This window comes from Puma concolor, chromosome B4 (assembly GCF_028749965.1).
Source record: "Puma concolor isolate L17-30 chromosome B4, mPumCon1.1.hap2, whole genome shotgun sequence".
Lineage (NCBI taxonomy): Eukaryota > Metazoa > Chordata > Mammalia > Carnivora > Felidae > Puma > Puma concolor.
Window position 1 is genome coordinate 25,648,114 of NC_141673.1, and position 22,856 is coordinate 25,670,969.

Genomic DNA, 22,856 nt, shown 5'->3' on the forward strand with positions numbered 1-22,856 from the left:
ATGTAGATTATACTGCCTAATAAGAGTATGTATCAAAATGGAACTTGGTGACTTTGAAAGTTTCAGAAAACCTTCCCTGCTCTGGCCCCTTTCCAACCTATCTCCTATCTCTTACCCCCTTGTTTACTAAACTTCTGTCTCTCTTCATGGCCTTCATAGCCTTTGTTCCCTGTGACTGAAAGCTCTTGTCCCAACTCTTTGCACAACAGGTTTCTTATCTTTAAGGTCTCAGTTTAAATTTTTTTTTCAACGTTTTTTATTTATTTTTGGGACAGAGAGAGACAGAGCATGAACGGGGAAGGGGCAGAGAGAGAGGGAGACACAGAATTGGAAACAGGCTCCAGGCTCCGAGCCATCAGCCCAGAGCCTGACACGGGGCTCGAACTCACGGACCGCGAGATCGTGACCTGGCTGAAATCGGACGCTTAACCGACTGCGCCACCCAGGCGCCCCAAGGTCTCAGTTTAAATATCACCTGCTAGGAGAGATCTTTCTTTTTTCTTTTTGTTTTAGATAGCTTTATTGAGAAAAAATTACATTCCATAAAATTTGCCCATTTAAAGTGTACAATTAAATGGTTTTCGGTATGTCTACAGAGTTTTGCCACCATCACCATAATCTAATGTTAGAACATTTTTGTCACCTTGCGGTGCCTGAGTGGCTCAGTTCATGATCTCGCAGTTCGTGGGTTTGAGCCCCACATCGGGTTCTGTGCTGATGCCTCAGAGCCTGGAGCCTGCTTTGGATTCTGTGTCTCCCTCTCTCTCTGCCCTCCCTACCCCACTCCTTCTCGCACTCTGTCTCTCTGTCTCTCAAAAACGAATAAACGTTAAAAAAAAATGAATAAACGTTAAAAAAAATTTTTTTTAAAGTACATTTTTGTTACCTTGAAAAGATACCTTGTACAATTAGCATTCACTCACCATTCAACACTCTCACCTCTAACCCTAAGCAGCCACTAATCTACCTTCTGCCTCTACACGTTTGTCTATTCTGAACATTACACATAAATGCAGTCCTATAATCTGTGGTATTTTGTGACTGGCTTTTTTCACTTAGCATTAGGCTTTCAAGTTTCATCCATGTTGTAGCATGTATCAGTACTTCATTTCTTTTTATGGCCACATAATATTCCATTATATGGATATACCACCTTTGATTTCTCCATTCCTGAGTTGGCAAATATTTGTGTTGTTTCCATTTGGGGGCTACTATGAATAATGCTACTGTGAACATTCACAAACAAGTTTTTGTGTGGTTATACAGTAACTCGATTTAAAAATTTTTAAGGAACTTCCAGACTGTTTTCCAAAAGATGCCTCTTCTGACCATTTATTTTAAGAAGGCTTATCCTTTTCGTTATTCTAGTGATGACTGTATTGCTTATTAGCACTAATTATAATATGAAATTAAATGTTCATTTACTGTGTCTGTGTAACTAGAATGTGAGCTCCATGATGGGAGACACCACTTATATCTCGTTTACTGCTTTATCCCCAAATACTTAGTATGTGCCTAGTACATACTGAGTGCTTAATAAAATGTTTGTTGAATGATTGAACAGTGAATTAACAAGACTCCAGGAAATATTTGTATCAGGCTATTGGGAATAGGTGGTGGGGGGAGGCTAGATCTGCTGGGATTCTAAGACAGACAGCCATAAAAAATATAATCAAAAAATTTGTAGCAGTTATATATATTCAATATATATGTATATTGCTTTACTATAGCAAATAACAGAAAGTTCCATTTCAAATTATAGAGAAGATGGGCTCTAGATGCAGTATAATTTGTGACTTAGTGATGTCATGTGAGATCCAGATTCTTTTCATCTTTCTACTCAGCTATCCTTGGCATCCTTTCTTCTGAGGTGGTTCCCCTGGTGGCTACCAGTGACACTGGCTATGTGCTCCTTTTTATGTCTAGCAGGAAAAATTTTAAAACTCTTTTTTTCATGGATCAAGTATATGTCCTTCCTTTGAGTCTCTTCAGACCAACAGGCCTACCCCTGAATTAAAAACACCTGTCAAAGGAATGCCATGCAACTATGGGCTTAGATACTCAACATCTACCCCTGTAAATGGGGGTAGACTCAGTGAAGGGTGAAGAGCTGAATAAACAGAAATTTGTTTGAAAGGAAGGAAGGGATAGAGAATGGATGCTGGCTAGGCAACCAACAGTGGAGCAGATAGAACTTGATTTGGATCAGCAATCTCTAAGGGTCTGATCCAGTAGGAAGGGGCATGGCAGCAGCAGAATTTCTAAAGATGTGGTGATATTTATTGGAGGGAGGGAGGGAGAAGTACCTAGACCCAGGGACTGGCAAAAGTTTTTCCATAAAGGGCCAGATAGTAAATATTTTAGGTTGTTCAGGCTATACAGTCTCTGTGGCAACTACCCAACTCTGCCATTGTAACATGAAAGCAGCCATACCCAACACGTAAACATGTGGGCATGCTCTGTTCCAGTAACATTTTATTTACAAAAACAAGCAGCAGGCCAAATTTGGCTTGTAGGTTGAAGTTCACCTCTTTCTGACCTAGACCATGGCTAACATAATAACATTATGCTCATTATTGAAAAAACAACTTAGAACCCATGTTTCCCTAAAGTTGGATCAGCCTTTTCATTCTTATATATACTCTTACATAAGGATACTGGTTGATTCTCCTCTAAGTTTGAAGATTTAAATCATAACTACCTAATATTTAGTGAGTGCTTACTAAGCGTCAGGTCCATTTGCATTTTATTCTTTCTCTAACTGCTCTCTTGCTGCTTTCAAGATTTTGTTTGTCATTGGCTTTTAACAGTTTGACTGTAATGTGTGTAGGTGTGGATCTCCTTGAGCTTTGAAATACTGAGCTTCTTGGATGTATACATTAATGTTTTCCAAAAAACTTGGGAAGTTTAGGCCATTATTTCTTTAAATATTTGTTTTCTGCCCACTTTTCTCTTCCTGGTACTCCTGTTTAATATATGTTGATGTTTTTAATGGGATCCCATGGGACTCTGAAATTCTGTTTCTCTTCACTCTTTTTCCTTTCTGTTCTGCAGACTGGATAATCCCTACTGAGTTATCTTCAAGTTCACTGATTTTTATGCCAACTCAGAGAGGCTTTTGAGCCAGTCTAGTGAAGTTTTCATTTCCATTATTATATTTTTTAATTCCAGAATATCCACTTAGATTTTTAAAATTCCATGGGGCGCCTGGGTGGCTCAGTCAGTTAAACGTCCAACTTCAGCTCAGGTCATGATCTCACGGTCTGTGGGTTCGAGCCCCATGTCGGGCTCTGTGCTGACAGCTCAGAGCCTGGAGCCTGCTTCAGATTCTGTGTCTCCCTCTCTCTCTGACCCTCCCCCATTCATGCTCTGTCTCTCTCTGTCTCATAAATAAACATGAAAAAAATTTTTTTTTAATAAAATTTCTTTTTGTTGATAATCCCTACCTGATGACTCATTATAATTGTATTTTTCTTTAATTGAAACACCGTTCCCTTTATTTTTTTAAATTAATTTATTTACATTGAAAAAGAGGAAGAGAGTGAGTGGGACAGGGGCAGAGATTGAGGGAAAGAGAGAGAATCCAAAGCAGGCTCCGCACTGTCATCATGGAGCCCAATGCAGGGCTCAAACCCACAAACAGTGAGATCATAACCTGAAGTTGGACGCTGAACCGATTTAACCACCCAGGCGCACCCTCCTTTAGTTTTGTGGGGTTTTTTAACATATTCATATTAGCTGCTTTAAAGGTTTTGTCTGGCCCAACATCTGCACCCGTTAAAGATAGCTTCTATTTCCTGATTTTCTTCCTGTGTGTCACATTTTCCTGTTTCTTTGTATGTCTTATAATTTTTTACTGAAACTAGATATTCTAGGTAATATATTGTAACAACTCTGGATTCTGATCCCCTTCCCCTTCCAGAAGTATATCTTGTCTAATTTTGTCTCTCACAAATCACCCTATTAGGTGATATAATATATAACTCACCCAGACAAAAATAACCCCCTTTAAGACATAATTCCCTTATGGGAACTAGTTTTTCCTAGTATTGGCATCTGAATACGACCCTTAGTCTGATAGGGTCAACCTCATTTAGGTATCAATATATAATAACACTTGGGACAGTGTGGAGATAAAAAAGAATTGGTTGAGAAGGTGTAAGCTTATAGTCTATGGTGATAAACTCCAAATAAACCCCTATAATATATGGATATAAAAAGAATGCAAAGAATGTTCAGAGGCATGTGAGATCAGTGTTTGGTTTTACATAACTAAGAAGGTGAAAACATCTAACTGGCAGGACTAGGGCTGAGTTCACTGCAGGCTGGACCCTATTGCACCGACTCTAGAGTATTAGGTTCTCCTGAAATGCCTGTTTTTTGCATCAGTGTTCTTATAACTGAGTCAAAGTCTTTGCTTAAGTACTATTTATTAATGTTAAATCCTTATTAATTGACTCCTGTGTGAAACTTCACTTTCCTCCAACAAACTGCAAATACTGGCTCTGGCTAAAGGTTGTTGAAGCTTTCTGCAGCTCTAACCAGAGAACTCACTATTTACAGCTTCCCAATGAGAAAGCTCACTATGAGGTAGGAGTGAGAGTATATTGTTATTTGTGTATGAAAGTAAATTCATGCACATGAAAAAAAATTTTTGCCAAGTAAAATTAAAATCGTATTGCATGGAAATTAAAATTTTCTCTTCCTCTGAATCTCAAATCCCTTCTGTCAGTGTATCCACAGAAAAGAGTATTTGTCTATTCTACAAAATACATCCACACACACATCCATACACATGTTTGCTTAGTTTTCTCTTCTACTTTTTATGACAGGCATTTTAAATTCCTAGTGGAAAAAAAAGCATTTCTTGTCCTGAAGTCTGAGCTAAAATTAGAGTCCCCATTTGTGAGCCCCTATGATAATTCCATTGCAACACCCTTAACACATTTTCAAAAAGAGAGCTCAACTGACAAATAACTGATAACTAATAAATAAAACGTAGTCTATCCATAAAACAACTTGAATGCATTATTCATAATAGCCAAAAGTAGAAACAACCCCAATGTCCTTCAATTGATGAATGGATAAACAAAATGTGGTATATCTGTACAATGGAATATTATTCAGTCATAAAAAGGAATGAAGTACTGATACATTCTACAGCATGAATGAACCTTGAAAACATTATGCTAAATGAAAGAAATCAGTCTCAAAGACCACATATTGTATGATTCCATTTGTATGAAATGTCTAGAATAGGCAAATCTATAGAGACAGAAAGTAGATTAGTGGTTGCCAGGGGAACTAGGGGAGGAAAGAATGGGGAGTTACTGCTAATGGATGGGCATGTGGGTTTTTTTGAGGGGGATGGAAATGTTGTAAAATTGGCTGAGGTGATAGCTGTGCAATTCTGCAAATATACTAGAAATCATTGGATTGTACATTTAAAATTTTTTTAATTTAAGTTTATTTATTTATTTTTGAAAGAGAGAGAGAGAGAGTGAGCAGGGGAGTGGGGAGGAGCAGAGAGAGGGAGAGTGAGAATCCCAAGCAGGCTCCCATGAACTGTGAGATCATGATCTGAGCCAAAACCAAGAGTCATAAACCACCCAGGTGCCCCTGAACTGTACATTTTAAATAGTGACTAGTATGATGTGAATTATATTTTGATAAAGCTGTTATATATAAAAGAAAGAACTCAAAATATCAGTATATAATTTGCTGTCCTATATTGCATCATTAAAGTATATGTCATTATTTCCCTTTTACCTACAACAAAACTGGACCTAAATGTGGTGTTTACTGTTTGCAAAAATTTTATGAAATATTTAAAAAATTCCCCTTGTCACTTAAATAATATTAAATTTAAAATAAAAGCTATAAAGGGACGCCTGGGTGGCTCAGTTGATTAAGCATCCAACTTTGGTTCAGGTCATGATCTCACTGTTCGTCTGAGCCCCACGTTGGGCTCTGTGCTGACAGCTCAGAGCCTGGAGCCTGCTTCGGATTCTGTGTGTGTCTCTCTCTCTGCCCCTCCCTGCTCACGCTCTGTCTCTATCTCTCTCTCAAAAATAAATAAACATTTAAAAATAAAATAAAAAGCTATACATAAAATATAATAGTGGTTGATACAAAAATTGGGCCAAAGGATTTTTGAGATCTCCTTTAGGACTAATTTACAGGTAATTTTACAGGATTATAAATCAACAAAGTTAAAATTGAAATTAAAATACATCCCAAATCTTTACATTCTGGGTAGAAGCCAGAATATTTAGTGCCCTGATCAAACTTTAATATTGCTCAAGAGTTAGGCGTACACTGGGAAATTGCCCCCTTGATTATTTTTTAAATTTATTTATCTCTTTTAAGAGAAAGAGAGAGAGAGAGAAGGAGAGAGGGAGTCCCAAGCAGTTCGGCACTCATAGCATGGAGCTGGACTCGGGTCTTGAACTTGAATTCACAAACCATGAGATCATGACCTGAGCCAAAATCAAAAGTCAGATGCTTAACCAACTGAGCCACCTAGGTTCCCCCCCCAACTTCAATTATTTGTTACATAAAATTAAATGTCTAAGATGAGAATTATATTCATAAAACAGGAGGTGATTTCCCTCCACTTGCAGCTCTGGAGTGGTTGCTTCCTCATCCTCTTCCTGTCTTCTTTGCTAACAGTAACTAAGCAAAAGAATACAACACCATCTGCTGATGATATTTTGGGAACTTTTACAGAAGCCCAAAACACTAAGCCTCATGGCTGAATCCTGCCCCTGTTCAATTTCATCCTGGGCACCAGAAACCATTCCTTGGAAGAGGATACAGAACTGAAGCCTCTGAAACAGAAAAGGCAAAAACAAAACAAAACAAAAAGCTGTCTTCAAAGGGATTTCATTATTTAATCATTAACAATCTTTTTTTTTTTTTAAAGTTTATTTATTTTTGGGAGAGAGTGGGGGAGAGGCAGAGAGAGAGGGGAACAGAGGATCCTAAGCAGGCTCTGCACTGACAGCAGAGAGCCTGATGCGGGACTTGAACTTATGAATCATGAGATCATGACTTGAGCTGAAGTCCGACACTTAACTGACTGAGCCACCCAGGTGCCCCCATTAACAGTCTTTTAAACTAATCCTCCTTTTGTGCACCTGTCATCCCACCAAAGGGGTGTCTTGGTGAGAAAGCTCAGCAGCCCATACTAGCAGGAAGATGAATGAAAGGGGATGTAGGCTGGGACCCTTGTTGCCACGATCCAGTGTGTAGGGAAACGCCAAGCCTGTGGGAAGAGAGCTCCTACTGTAGTGCTTAGGTAGGCCTTTAGGGTCTTCCCTGGGGCCCCTCCAAGGAGTGAGAAGAGCTGAAGGCTGGACTTCCCAGGGGAGTGAAAGGGTAGGCTGTTCAGGAAAGGAATGCACTCCAGGTGTCCAAGGTGTGAAAGTTCTATTTCTGCTTTTTTCACTGGGTTGGTGGCTTTGTTCCTCCTACCCATCTGTAGGACTGCAGGCTTCTCGATTAAGTCAAAAGCACCCCTTTTATACTGTGAACTATTCTTATTCTTTTATTAGATAGTGACCACCCCCCCCCCCATTGAAATTTACATTAGGCTGCAGGTATTCTATTAACCAACCTCCATCAGTCTCTGTTTCCTCATCTGGGAAATGGGACCCATAATACTTATAGATGGAATTGTGAGAACTTAATAATAATAAAAGCCAACACTTCCAGAGAACTTACAAGGTGCCTGACTCTGTCAAAGTGCTTTACATAATTAATTCATTTAGTCCTTACAACAGCTCTGTGACGTAGAGGCTATTGTTATCGCTATTTTTAAGACAAGGAAACTAAGCCACAGAAAGATTAAGAAATATGTCCAAGTTCACACAATTAGGAAATGGAAGAGCCAGGTTCAATATCATTAACCATCTGGCTCTACAATGTTTGTAACCATTAAGTAACACTGCCTACTAAAAGCAGATATTTAAGGCTTGGCACATTGTAGGCTCCCAGTAAATATTATCTCTCAAAATAATGAATGTCACAAGACTGAAAATAAAGATAGCACCTCAGTCTGGGGCATCCCTCAATGTTTAACCATGCCTAAATAGTGTCTTGCATCCAATAATTACCCAAAATGTATTTGTTAAATTGAATCCATTTTGTCAGGGCAGTTATGATTTTTTGTTGTTGTTTAGTTAATTTATTTTTGAGAGGGGCTGGGGAGGGGCAGAAAGAGGAGAGAGCAAGAGGGAGAGCGAGAGAGACAGAGAATCCCAAGTAGACTCCGCACAGGGAAGTTCTGAGTTTAAGTCCCTTCTCTGTACCAGGTGCTATGCTGAGAAAAGAGAAGATACAAAGATAATCGAGATATGAACACGTAGTGTGATGCTACTGATCCAGAAAAGCTATAAAATGCTAGACTGCATTAATAGACATAAAGTATAGGGAAGATAAAATTGACACCTCCTTGTTCTTCATCGCCCAAATCCCATCCTTCCAAATCTGTATGTTTCATAAATCTACACACATGTATCTCCCATCTCTCTCATCCCTGCTCCAGTCCAAGCTGCCATCTTCTCTCTGACCTCTTAACTGGTCGCTAGCACTTACTTTGGTTCCTTAGCAATCTGTTTGATCCTGTCACCTCTTTGCTCTATTATTAAACCCTTCTATGACTTTTTGCTCCTAAGATAACCTTTATGGTACAGTGTAGGAAGCCCTGCACGTCTGACCTCTTCCTGCCAATTATTCTAGTCTCATCTATGCCACTCCAGACTCTAACTACACTGGCTTTCTTTCAGTCCCTTGAATGCATTATGCCCACCACCTTCCTCATGGCCTTTTGTATGTATTGTTGCAACCATTTAGAACACATTTCTGGGCAAATGTCCACCCCTGATCCAATGAGCCACAGCCCAGGCAGCGGTACCACATGATACAATAATCATGGCCAGCAGAGTCATCTATATGACTGTATAGATGGGAGGTGCTGAAACAAGAGGAGGTGTGTCTCAGAAAGGGGAATCCATCAGATTCTGACACCAGCCTTCCCTTTAAGAATATTCAAGCAGAGGGGCGCCTGGGTGGCGCAGTCGGTTAAGCGTCCGACTTCAGCCAGGTCACGATCTCGCGGTCCGTGAGTTCGAGCCCCGCGTCAGGCTCTGGGCTGATGGCTCGGAGCCTGGAGCCTGTTTCCGATTCTGTGTCTCCCTCTCTCTCTGCCCCTCCCCCGTTCATGCTCTGTCTCTCTCTGTCCCAAAAATAAATAAACACGTTGAAAAAAAATTAAAAAAAAAAAGAATATTCAAGCAGATATATACCAACCTTCCCTTTAAGAATATTCAAGCAAAGGCAAGGTGACCGTGTTCCAAGAATATGATGGGAAGGAGTCCTTAATATGACCTGGTGACTTCTGTCGCCTCAGCCAAATCAATGAGTCCATGAATTTTTCTTCTTCTAAATAAGTCATATTTCTGTCTTTTTTGTAGCCTAATAATATCAATGATGTTTAATCAGGATGGTGGCATGGTGATCGGCAAAAAAGGAAACATTATAAGGGAATGGATGTGGCCTTCAAAGGGAAAACTTGATGATCCAGTTGAAATTTGGGTATTATTTTACAATTTTTTATTCTTATGTCTATTTCTTATGCCATACCAATAATTTACTTTGAGTTTTTAAAATATACTGTTAGGGAAAAAGAGGATTGGGAAGACTGAATTATTCAGTTTGGCTGTGTACACTAGCCAATTAATCTGATAAATCTTTATTTCAGTTTTTTACTACTTGGTTCTTTCTTGATGGGCTTGTCTTTGCTAAGCAGCAGTTACTTTAAACAGTAATTTTTAAAAATTATTAGAAAAGCATTTTGTTTATCATAGAAAATATTTTAGAAACAGGAAAATATATAATGTTCAGAGTAAAAGTCTCCTCCTCCTCAGTCTCACTTCGCACAATTACCTTTGTCAATAGCTTAATGTGCATTTCTGTCAGATCAAGGATCAGAAATTCAGATAATGTAAGAGTGAGCCTACCAATGGGAACTTCAGTGAACTGGAAAGTATGTCTCCCCTAAAGGAGACAGCCTTTACTCAGGGCAGAAGACTGTTGCCACATGGGAGTGTGGGCCTCGGCCTGCTGTATTTTATGATTTTTTTTAAAGCCATGAATTCAGATTTTTTTTGATGAAATATCCTGATATTTCAGATTTGCAATTAATTCAAACTCTGACAGGACTAAACCAAATACTCGTAAGCTGCCAGGCTGTAACCTCTGTGCTAGACTTCACTGATTTACAGGTAGTTACTTTATGTGTATGTGCGTGTGATCACGGGCTATATTTTGTGTCCAGGGCCACTGCATAGGGCTGTGCAGGTGCACTGTACAGTCAGCCCCAGAGGTACCAATTATAAAGAGCTGTGCTGTCCCTGTATGGCAGCCACTAGACGTCTACCCTGTGGTTATGGAACCCTCGAACGACACTGTAGGCATAAAATACACACCAGATTTCAAAAATTTAGTACAAAAAATGAAAATATAAAATATCTTATTGATGTTTATATTATTTATATTGTTTACATTGTTGCAATGTTACTATTTGGATGTATTTAGTTATAAAATGTTATTTAAATTAATTTCACCAGATTTTACTTTTTTTTTAATTTTAGAGAGAGAGCATGAGTGGGGGAGAGGGGCAGAGGGGGAGAGAGAATCCCAAGCAGACTCCGCGCTGTCAGCGCAGAGCCTGACATGAGGCTCAAAATCAAGAGTTGGACACTCAACCTACTGAGCCACCCAGGCACCCCCACCTGATTTTACTTTTCAATGCAGCTACTGGAAAATGTAAAATTACTTATGTGGCTCACATTTGTGGCTCACATTGTATTTATACTGTACACACTGTTGTGTGGAAGTTACCTCCAGGTCTCTGTTTTATACAATTTACAAAACCATCCATGGTGGCCATGTATCCTACATATACTATTTGGATTGCCATTTTTAAAGAAGTAGTGCTTAGCTCTGAAAGGTTAGGGAAGTAAAGAGTGGGTAGAGAAACTGTGCAGCAAACCTGTATGTGCAAGTTTCCTGATACTCAGGAGTCAAGAGTTTCCTCTCCTAAAAAAGTCAGTATAACTAAATGGGATAGATTTTTCAGTTCAGCTTACCTCAGCTGGCAGCCTTCAGGAAGCAAGGGAGTGTAACTCGTAACCCAACAAGTTGCAGGCTTGGAACAGTTGACTTAATTAGGATGCTTTATCTGCAGCAAGCCTTTTAAAAATATGCTCTGCAAATCTGCAGATGTTCATTTGAGCTTTAAAAGTTGTTCATCATTACTTTCCTATCCTTGTCATTTATAAAATCTCTCCAGCTTTAATAAGTTTCACAGTAATAGGAAGACTTGTAAAACTTCTAAGCACTTGACAGCCATTAATGACTTTTCTGATCATCAAGGGAGTCAGATGTTGTCAGCTATATTTTACAAGAGACACTGTCTCAAGAGCTAGAATTAGAACTCAGAAGTACCTGCAAATTGACCCAGAATTTTCTCAGTCTAAAGTGAATCTGACTTTCCTTATAAGACGTGACTACATTAATTGCTAACAGTCTCTCACCATTCCTCTTCCTTCCCTTAAGAAGCCCGAATTTGCAGCATAAAAACCTAAAAGCCACTCCTGACTTTAATGGAACCAGACTGAAACCGTGAATGTGGATCTCAAATTTCTTTCCATGTGTCGTGCAAACGTCTAAGATTTCTACTTGAATTATGAGCATGAGAATTCTGTGTAGGAAATGACAGTCCTTTCTGTTGCCCCCAGGTGAACGAGTTCATTACAGTGGAGATTTCTGGGCGCTTTGCCATAACCTTGGTCTACAAATGGCATCCCCAAAGCCTAAAGCTATCTCTGGCACCTGTAAAATGCAAGTTTTTCCATCAAGGCTTACCTGAGGAGGTAGGTCCGGAGGTTTCTTTAATCATCTTCATGGCACCACCTCAGTGCAGACCAGAGGAAGAGCAATGCTGACTGATTTTAGATTCTTTCTTTCTTTTTTTAATGTTTATTTTGAGAGGGAGTGACAGCAAGTGGGGAAAGGGCAGAGAGAGAGGATCTGAAGTGGGCTCTGTGCTGACAGCAGAGAGCCTGACGCGGGGCTCGATCTCACTGAGAGATCTACACGGGGCTTGTCCTAAGTGGAAGTTGGACACACAACCAACTGAGCCATTCAGGCATCCTTGATTTTAGATTCTTGCAGTATTTCCTGGCAATTGCTACAGTAAGGATGCTGGAATCTTGGCTAATTAAAAATCCTGCCAGGGCTGTTACTGGACATTACCTGTGAAGTAACTGGAATGAAGAGAGTTTAGAAGGGGAAAGTAGACTTAGGAGAAAAATGAACACCTGGTTTCTTCTAAGGTCATGATTCCTAAGCTTCGGTGAATTAATTTTCTGTCTCCTATTTGGGTGAATTGTTTGCATTTATATAATCATGATTTCTTAAAATGGAGTGGGGTTCATATATTGTTTTTAACTAAAGCAAAACTAAATTGATTTAAAGTCACTATTTTTCAGCATAAGTAACATTCTAAAGACACTTGAAGATGAGCATTGCAAAAACTGTGGCTCAGAAGAGTGTTTCTTAATCACTTGACACTTGCACTAACTCTCTATTGAAGAATTTTATGCTAAAACTTTTGTCAAGAGATGAGACATTAAAACGTCAGTATCTCTGGGCGCCTGGGTGGCTCAGTCGGTTGAGCATCCGGCTTCAGCTCAGGTCACGATCTCGCGGTCCGTGAGTTCGAGCCCCGCGTCAGGCTCTGGGCTGATGGCTCGGAGCCTGGAGCCTGCTTCCGATTCTGTGTCTCCCTCTCTCTCTGCCCCTCCCCCATTCATGCTCTGTCTCTCTCTGTCTCAAAAATAAATAAACATTAAAAAAAAAAACCTTTAAAAAAAAAAAGTCAGGGGGCGCCTGGGTGGCGCAGTCGGTTGAGCGTCCGACTTCAGCCAGGTCACGATCTCGCGGTCCGTGAGTTCGAGCCCCGCGTCGGGCTCTGGGCTGACGGCTCAGAGCCTGGAGCCTGTTTCCAATTCTGTGTCTCCCTCTCTCTCTGCCCCTCCCCCGTTCATGCTCTGTCTCTCTCTGTCCCAAAAAGAAATAAAAACGTTGAAAAAAAAAAATTAAAAAAAAAAAAAAAGTCAGTATCTCTAATATCGTGTAGTCAAATAATGGGCTAGCTTGACTAATTCTAATAAAACCTTTGAAGATTTTTAAATTTTGAGTGTGTTTATGGGAATGATACACATATTACAGAACATGTATGAATCTTTAATAAAAAATCTCTAGTTTTAGGGATGGGCATCAAAACTGTGTTGCTCTTGGTTATAGCATAGAAATACCATGTTTATTTCACATATGCTGAAGTTGTATAATTTTTGCCATAAATAAAGCCTTTACATGAAGCTATCTTGCCTCCTTGGTTTTTTATGACCATGTCCCCATCTGAAAAGAGCTTAATACTCTCTCTCAGCCATTCCCTGATGTCAACCCCATCTCCAAAGAAGCCATGGAGTTATTCAAGGCCTATAAAGTGAAGTGCAAACATATGAAATCTGCAACACAGGACAAAGATGTAAGTGTTAAACAGTCACTATTTTGATATTGCAGGCAAAGGTAACTTTTAGTTTTCATATTATTCTAGAGTTATTTTCCTTTTCCGACATATGCTGGATTTGTTATAGAGAGCTGAAGAGTCAAGCAATTGCACACAGATGGGCCTATTTGTATAGTTACTGGAAGGAGCATAGAATGACTTTTGTTGTTTGTTGGTGTTTAACTTTCCTTAATATCTTAGCCATTTTTAAGTGTAGAGTTCAGTAGCTTAAGTTCACAATTCACAGTGTTATGCAGCCATCACCACCATTCATCCCCAGAACGTGTTCATTTTGTAAAACTGAAGCTCTGTACCTAGTGAACAACAGCTCTGTTTACCTCCCTCTCCGAGCCTCTGACAACCCCCATTCTACTTTCTATCCCTATGAATTTGACTATTCTAGCTACCTCACATAAGTGGAATCATACAGTATTTGTCCTGTTGTAACTGGCTAATTTTACTTAGCATAATGTCCTCAAAGTCCATCCACATTGTATAAGGTGTCAGAATTTTCTTCATTTTTAAAACTGAATAATATCTCATTATACCACATTTCATTTATCTATTCATGTGTTGATGGACACTTGGATTGCTTCCCTATTTTAGCTATTGTGAATAATGCTGCTATGAACATGGGTGTATAAATATCTCTTTGAGACCCTACCTTCAGTCCTTTCGGATTTGTTTCCAGAAGTGGAATTGCTGGATCATATATGACTACATTTTTAATTTTTTGAGGAACCACCGTACTGTTTTCAGTAGCAGCTGCACCATGCAACATTCCCATTTGCGGTGCACAAGGATTCCAGTTGTCTGTATTCTTAAAAATACTTGTCATTTGCTGCGTTTTTTTTTTTTTTTTTTTAATAGTAGCCATCTGGGGTGCCTGATGGCTCAGTCGGTTAAGCATCCCACTTCAGCTCAGGTCATGATCTCGTGGTCCATGAATTTGAGCCCCACATTGGGCTCTGTGGGGACAGCTAGGAGCCTGGAGCCTGCTTCAGATTCTGTGTCTTCCTCTCTCTGCCCCTCCCCCACTCACGCCTCTGTCTCTGTCTCTCTCTCTCTGTTTCTGTCTCTCTCAAAAAGCAAGGGGCGCCTGGGTGGCGCAGTCGGTTAAGCGTCCGACTTCAGCCAGGTCACGATCTCGCGGTCCGTGAGTTCGAGCCCCGCGTCAGGCTCTGGGCTGATGGCTCGGAGCCTGGAGCTTGTTTCCGATTCTGTGTCTCCCTCTCTCTCTGCCCCTTGCCCGTTCATGCTCTGTCTCTCTCTGTCCCAAAAATAAATAAACGTTGAAAAAAAAAAATTTTTTTTAAATAAAAAAAATAAAAAAAAATAAAAAAAAGTAAATAAACATTAAAAGAATTTTTTAAAATAAAAATAAAATAGTATCCATCCTATTGGGTGTGAGGTGGTGTATTTAACTTTTTAAAAATTAACTTTATTTAAGTATGATTTGTTTACAGTTTTATAAAATGCATCCACTTTTAGTGTATACTTTGATGAATTTTAACAATATTTAGTGGTCCATGAAATCCTGAATCTAGAAATCTTTGTTTCTCAAGGAGGCATTAATGGCATTTGGGGCAGGATAATTCTTAGTTGTTCAGGACCATTACAGAATACATCCCTGGCCCCCACAAACTAAATGCCTGTTGCGCCATCAGTCAAAAGGCCCATGCACACTTGTGAATGCTCCCAAGGTACTCACTTGGTTTGAGAACTGTTTCATATTATAATTATTCCTGGGGGAATATTTGGGTATACGGTATGGGGAGATCAATCATCAGATTATTGCGAACCAACACTTAAGGGGCAGGTAGAAAGGTAGGAGGAGAACCATGTTACTGTGGTGGACATGGTAAGATCCATGTCCTTTCCCCTCCCTCTTGTATGACAGATTCTGTACTGCTGGGTTTGGAAAACTAAAAACTGTATTTCCAGACTCTCTTGCAGGTGGATTTCTAGATGCATACTAAGCCCTATTAATTAGACGTATTCATATGGGATTTGGAAGATGGAAATAAGGAGAAACAATTTTCTTGCTTTTGCAAACAAGATCATGGAGAAGTTGGGTTTTCTCACAGCAGTACTGTATTATCTAGTCACTAGCATCATAGATAATGAGACACAATTGTGGCAGCTTCCTGGTTCTAACCTCACAGCTTTAGTAGACTGTTCCAGAGCCCCACAGCTCCAGTGGCACTTCCCTGACCACACCTGCCTGATAACAGGTGGAGGCAGCACCTCACCTGGTCAGTCAGTTGGCATTCTGAGAACAGCTGGAGACTGCCATTTCCCCTCTTTCGGTGATTTTATAATCAGATACTTACAAAAGGGCTAGAGAGTTTTCTGTTTCCTACAATTGATAATAACATACAAAACAAAGTGAATTTCAAAATGAGGGAGGGGTTATAGAATGAGCCTTTGAGAGAAGCCAAACAAATGAGAAATAAAAAGCATCCATTGCGTTTGTCTTAGGAGGATCAACAGTGACTTCAGCAAGAATGATTTCAGGGTACAGGTGGAAGTGAGAACCTTTTTATAGTGAGCTGAAGAACAGATACCTGAAAATGTAGAAACTTTTATGCTATTACTGGCATTTTCTCGTGCTTTGGATTTGTATAGTATGAGAAAAGAGGAGTGGGTGCCCCAAACCTATGTTTTAGGTCCTTGCTCTCAAGCTTTCCTAGACCAGTTAATTTCTTAAGTGTCAAACCACTTAACTGCTCACTCTGCACTGGGGCAGCTTTCTGCCATCCCAGATGATAGTCACAATAGTCCAGATTCTTCTTCTTCCTCATTGTGGCAAACTTAGCAGCATCCTTGTGGTTTGGTTTTGGGGTGTTCTGGATGGGAACAATCTGACAAGCTTGCATTGAGGTGACATGATCTCTTGTATGTGGAGCCCAAGTCTAATTTCCCCTATTTGTTCTGCTAGATCCTTTTGGAGTGTCTCCCTCTCCCCATAATTCCCATGCCTCCACTACTCGATGCCATGTAAGAAGGCCCTTGCTGGTTTCTGTCTCAGATGGAGGAATGCAAATCCACACCCTCTGGTCCAGGCCTCTAAAGCTTCTCTAGCCTAGAGTTGGATGATCTTCAGCTCTTAAGTTTCCAAGAGAACTTGGTACTATTAAACTGGTGATCATTTATTAGTTACTTACTATAAAATAATATTTAGAAATGATGCTGTTTATAATATTTATAAATTGATTGAAGTATGCTTACCATCATCATTTTCCAATATAAAAAAATTCATGGTCTTTGGTTTCTAGGGGAAGTAGTATCACAAAATCCCTTTGATATTCATAGAATATTGTTAAGTGTGTGGGGGGGAGGGAATTAAATGATGAAATAGTATGATCAAAAGTGGAACCAGACAACACAAAGAAAAATATACTCTTTTTTTAAAAAGAAAAATATATTCTTATTATGTATTTTATTTATGTATTTTTAATTCTTTTAATGTTTATTTATTTTTGAGACAGAGACAGAGTGTGAACAGGGGAGGCAGAGAGAGAGGGAGACACAGAATCTGAAACAGGCTCCAGGCTCTGAGCTGTCAGCACGGTGCCTGATGTGGGGCTCAAACCCATGAACCACAAGACCATGACCTGAGCCAAAGTCTGACGCCCAACCGACTGAGCCACCCAGGTGCCCCTCTTATTATGTATTTTAAAAGACTAGAAGGATGTATGACTAATTTGGGGGGTTGAGTACATTACTTTTGAAATAAGAAAAAAATATTTTTGAAATGTGTGAAGTTCCCACAAAGATGAAACATTATGAGTAATATTACCAAGGAAAATCAATCGGAAAAAAATTGTTATTGCAGTTCTGAAGGTTTGACACCATAATTTATATTCATTTCTTTCATGAAACCTACACTTTCCAAAGACTTAGAACGAGGACACCTTCTTCTCAAGGCATGGAACGGCTTCTTGTGTTACTTTCTTAATAGAGAACTGATGTATTTATCTCTCGCATTCACAAATAGCACAAAATAATCAAGAGAGTCCCTTTTTGTAACTTCTCTAAATAACTCCTACAATCAGCAATTTTCCCAGATATCCCCTCCCTCCAAAATAAATGTTCAAGGTCGTGCAAGCAAGAATAATGAATCATCTTTTCAACTGTGACAACTTAGTCCTTTTTCAAATCTTCCTGAAAGATGAGTTCTTTTGTTTTTTAGATGTTTCATATGCTCTTTGAATAGTATTTCCAGAGAAGAATGTTAAGGTATGACCTTTCAAAGATTTATTTTTGTTGTTTAATTTCTTCCCAATAATTTGAGTTTTCACATGAGTGGTTGATGAGCTAACTCTAGCATACCAAAACACCAACAATTTTTAACAAGTGTACTGTTGAGTTTCCTACTTTTGAAGCTGTACACATAATTCATAGACAGATGTCTGACACTTTTGGGAATTATTTGTCTCCATCAAACATTTCTTGCAACCTGCTTTCTTTGTGGCCTGACATGAAAGAAAGGCAAGCTGCTTTCAACTTCTTTACCCTTCACAGGTTCCTCACTCTGCCCAGTATGTTTGCAAATTAAACTAATCTTGAAGATTAAAAAAAAAAATGAATTGGGAAAATGTATTTAAGATAGAATGAATGATATGAATCCAACTCAACTGAAAAATCCCAGTAAAAAATGAAATAGAGGGGTGCCTGGGTGGCTCAGTCAGTTAAGCACCTGACTTGATTTCTGCTCAGGTCATGATCTCACAGGTGGTGAGTTCGAACTCTGCACAGAGCCCATTTGGGATTCATTCTCTCTCTCTCTCTCTCTCTCTCTCTCTCTCCCAGTAAAAAATGAAATAGAGGGGTGCCTGGGTGGCTCAGTCAGTTAAGCACCTGACTTGATTTCTGCTCAGGTCATGATCTCACAGGTGGTGAGTTCGAACTCTGCACAGAGCCCATTTGGGATTCATTCTCTCTCTCTCTCTCTCTCTCTCTCTCTCTCTCTCTCTCTCTCTCTCTCCCTCTCCCTCTTTTACTCATGCATGTGCATAAGCACATGCACATGTGCTCTCTCTCTCTCAAATATAAATAAATAGGGGCACCTGGGTGGCTCAATTGGTTTAGCGTCTGACTTCGGCTCAGGTCATGATCTCACATGAGATCAAGCCCCACATCCAGCTCTGTGCTGACAGCCTGAGCCTGCTAAGGATTCTCTCTCCTCCTCTCTCTCTCTGCACCCCACCCCCAACTCTCTCTCTCTCAAGCAAATCTAAATAAATAAATAAAACATTTAAAAAATGAAATAGAAATGTGTGATACATAACCTATCCAAAGAATGTATAACTGAATGAAACAAAAATATTGATAATCCAGAAATGCCTATTGCTCCCTCATCTCCCTTTTTTAATCTCATTGTAGGCAGAGATAAGGAGCCAAATAGAAATAAAGGCATTTATTACTTTAAAAAATTTTTAATGTTTATTTATTTTTGAGAGACAGAGACAGAGCATGAGGGCGGGAGGAGTAGAGAGAGAGAGAGGGAGACACAGAATCCGAAGCAGGCTCCAGGCTCTGAGCTGTCAGCACAGAGCCCAACGTGGGGCTCAAACTCATGTGCCGTGAGATCGTGACCTGAGCCGAAGTTGTACGCTTGACCAACTGAGCCACCCAGGCGCCCCACTTGAAATTTTTTTTAATTGAAGTATAGTTGACATACAATATTATATTAGTTTTAGGTGTATGACATAGTGATTTGACAATTATATACATTATGAAATGCTCACTGTAAGTGTAGCTACCATCTATCACCATACAATACAGTATTATTGTCTATATTTCCTATGTTGTACTTTTCATCTCTGTGACTTATTTATTTAAAACTAGAAGTCTGTGGCTCTTAATCACCTTCACCTAAATCAAGGTATTAATTGGTGAAAGAACAGGCTTCACTAGTAGAGCTATATTGGAGAAGCTGGATTGTAGGTAGTTTGGACCTGAGACTCCCTAAATGGAAGAAAACCAGTTACCTTACCCATCAAAGTGCAAGCTGGAAAACTTGAACAGGGGAGAGACATGCCTGTTGGTAGTCTTATCACACAAGGATTGGATATACAAGGAAAACTGTATAAGAAGTGGTCAATGAGAGCAATCAATGTAGCCAATGGGGAAAGGTGGTCTGGTGTGGCAGAATTTCACCTGCCCTCCCTGGCTGTGAGAAAGGTACATAGCAAAAAGGCACCACCTTCTGATGTCTTCCCTATTTGTTTCAGAGTCTTTCTGTCACACTGCTTCAACAAAGTCTTTTTCATTTTAGTCACAGGAATTGCCTGAACAACATATTATCTTTAAAACTGTTGGGGCGCCTGGGTGGCTCAGTTGGTTAAGCGTCCGACTTCATTTCAGGTCACGATCTCACAGTCTGTGAGTTCGAGCTCCACGTCGGGCTCTGTGCTGACAGCTCAGAGCCTGGAGCCTGCTTCAGATTCTGTGTCTCCCTCTCTCTCTGCCCCTTCCCCGCTCATGCTCTGTCTCTCTCTGTCTCAAAAATAAATTTAAAAAAAAAACATTAAAAAATAAAAAATAAAAAAAAACTGTTGAAAAGGTGCCACTTTAGAAAATATGGTCAGTTAAGTAACTATTGTCTGCTCTTCCATTAGCTGAATTCTGTCTTTCCCTGTAAAGAGCAATGAAAGGATGGAAGAAGAAAACAGACATGCCCATCCTCATAAGACATCTTGAAGAGAAGAGATGAAGGACCCTTCTATGGAAATCTGAGGAGATGGAGATAAGGTCTTCACTTAATAAAAAATTGGCTGAGCTTCCAAGAAAATTAAAGAACAGATAGTCTTTTCAACAAATGATTCTGGGAAAACTGGATATCTATGTGCAAAAGAATGGAATTGGATCTCGTCCTTAAACTATAGACCTAAATGTTGGAGCTAAAACTCTGAGAAGAAAACACAAGTGTAAATATGCCCGATCTTGGATTAGACAGTGGTTTCTTAGATACCACACCAAGCACAAGTGAAAAAAGAAAAAAATAGATCAATTGGACTTGATAAAAATTTAAAACATTTGTGCTACAAACAATACCATCAAGAAAGTGAAAAAAACCCTCACAAAATGGAAGAAAATATTTGTAAGTCATATGTCTGATAAGGAACTTGTGTCCAGAATATATAAAGAAATCTTACAACTCAATAATAAAAAGGAAAATAATACATTTTTTAATGAGGAAAAGATCTGAATAGACAAGTGTCCAAAGAAGATATATAAATGGCAAATTAGCCCATGAAAAGACATTCAACAAAATTAGCCATCAGGAAAATGTACATTAAAACCACAATGAAATACCACTTCACACCCATTAGGATAGCTAAAATTAAAAAGACAATAACAATTGTTGGTAAGCATATGGAGAAATTGGAACTCTCATTCCTCACTGCTGGTGAGGAATGGTACAGCGACTTTGGAAAACAGCCTGGCAGTTATTCGAAAAGTTGAATATGGAGTTACCATATGACTCACCAATTCTACTCCTCCATAAAGAAATAAAAACATGTCCACATAGAAACTTGTACTTAACAGCATTTTTCATCAATTTATGAATGGATAAAGAAAATGTATTATATTCAAATAATGGAATAGTATTCAGCCATAAAAGAGAATGAAGTACTGATACATGCTACCACATGGATGAATCTTGAAAACATTATCCTAAGTGAAAAAAGCAGGTCACAAAGGATGACAGATTGTATGATTCTATTTATATGAAATATACAAAACAGGCAAATCTTTGGAGGCAGAGGGGAGGTTAGAGGTTGCCTAAGGCTGGAGGGCCAGGGAGAAATAGACTCTTAATTGGTACAATATTTTTGGAGTGTGTGGGGAGGGAGGATACAAAAATACTCTAAAATTAGATTGTGAAAATGATTGCACAACTCTGTGCAACTCTGTGAATATACTAAAAACCATTGAATTCTATACCCTAATTGGATACATGGACTGATATGTGAGTTATATCTCAATAAAGCAATTTTTAAAAAATCTGGCTGTATAGCAGAAGAGATATTCTGTGAAGCCTTTTTACTGCAAAACACCTATAACTGAATACATTATAACTAATAAAAATTTTAATGCATTACCAAATTCACAAGAAAGTAAAGGACATTGTCTTATTATTTAATAATCTGTACATGTGAAATGAAATTATATGAAAAGCAACAGAATAAAAACACCAAAATCAAAATAGTACAAATACTTTCCCTTGTGGGGAAGAGGGAAATACAAATGGGGAGGAGTTCACAGAGAGCTAAAGTTTAATTGCATTGATAATGTTCTGTTTATTTAGCTGGGCAGTGGGCAGATGAGTGTTCCTTTTACTATTCTTTATACTTTATTCTCTAAATTTTAATTCTAAAATACACATATACCCTGTAAAACATGACATTTCCGTGCACAGGAAGATCAAAAGTAAAAATTTAGAGTGAATTTAATAAAAAGTCAGGCTTCAGCCAATTTAAATCACTTTATGGAACTATGAAGCTTCTTCGTACTTGACCCAAAGCAGCAGCTATATACTTCATTTCCTAAAAAGCTTCAGGGAACAATTTGACTTTGTCAGAATTAAAATCTTTGAGTGATACCAGAAAGAAGATGAAAAGACAAGCCACATAAAGGCAGAAAATATTTATAATATACATATCTTACAAAGGACCAACACCCAGAGTATATGAAGAACTCCTACAACTCAATCATAAAATAATAAGACAGCCCAATAAAAAATGTGCAATAGATTTGAAAAGATATTTTGAAAACTAAGATACAGTTGACCAAAAAGCACGTAGAAATATATGCAACATCTCCAGTCATCAAGGAAATGCAAATTATAACCATGAGTTACCACCTAATGCCCTTTAGAATAGCTATAAATGAAAGATTGATAATACCATGTGTTACCAAGGACGTGAAACAACAGGACTTTCATACATTGCTGGAGGAAATGTAAAATGGTATAGCCAATATGGAAAATTTTTAGCATTCTATAAAATTATACCTACTGGGTGACCCAGCAATTCCATTCCTAGGTATTTATTTACTCAAGGCCAGCCATCTATTTTCACATAAAGACTTCTACATGAATGTAGCATCTATATTCATAATTTTAAAAAACTGGAAACAACCCAAACATCCATCAGCTGATGAATGATATATATATATATACAATGGAATATCACTAATAAAAAGG

General features: G+C 38.9%; 1 protein-coding gene across 1 annotated transcript in view; it reads left to right on the forward strand.

Moving 5' to 3' along the window:
• Nucleotides 1–22,856, forward strand: part of LOC112863915 (uncharacterized) — a 96,069-nt gene that overhangs the window by 59,377 nt on the left and 13,836 nt on the right. Inside the window, exons 10-12 of the mRNA XM_086715101.1 lie at nt 9,477–9,597; nt 11,805–11,939; nt 13,517–13,618. Coding sequence (XP_086571227.1) covers nt 9,477–9,597; nt 11,805–11,939; nt 13,517–13,618 — 358 coding nt within the window. The remainder of the gene's footprint in view (nt 1–9,476; nt 9,598–11,804; nt 11,940–13,516; nt 13,619–22,856) is intronic.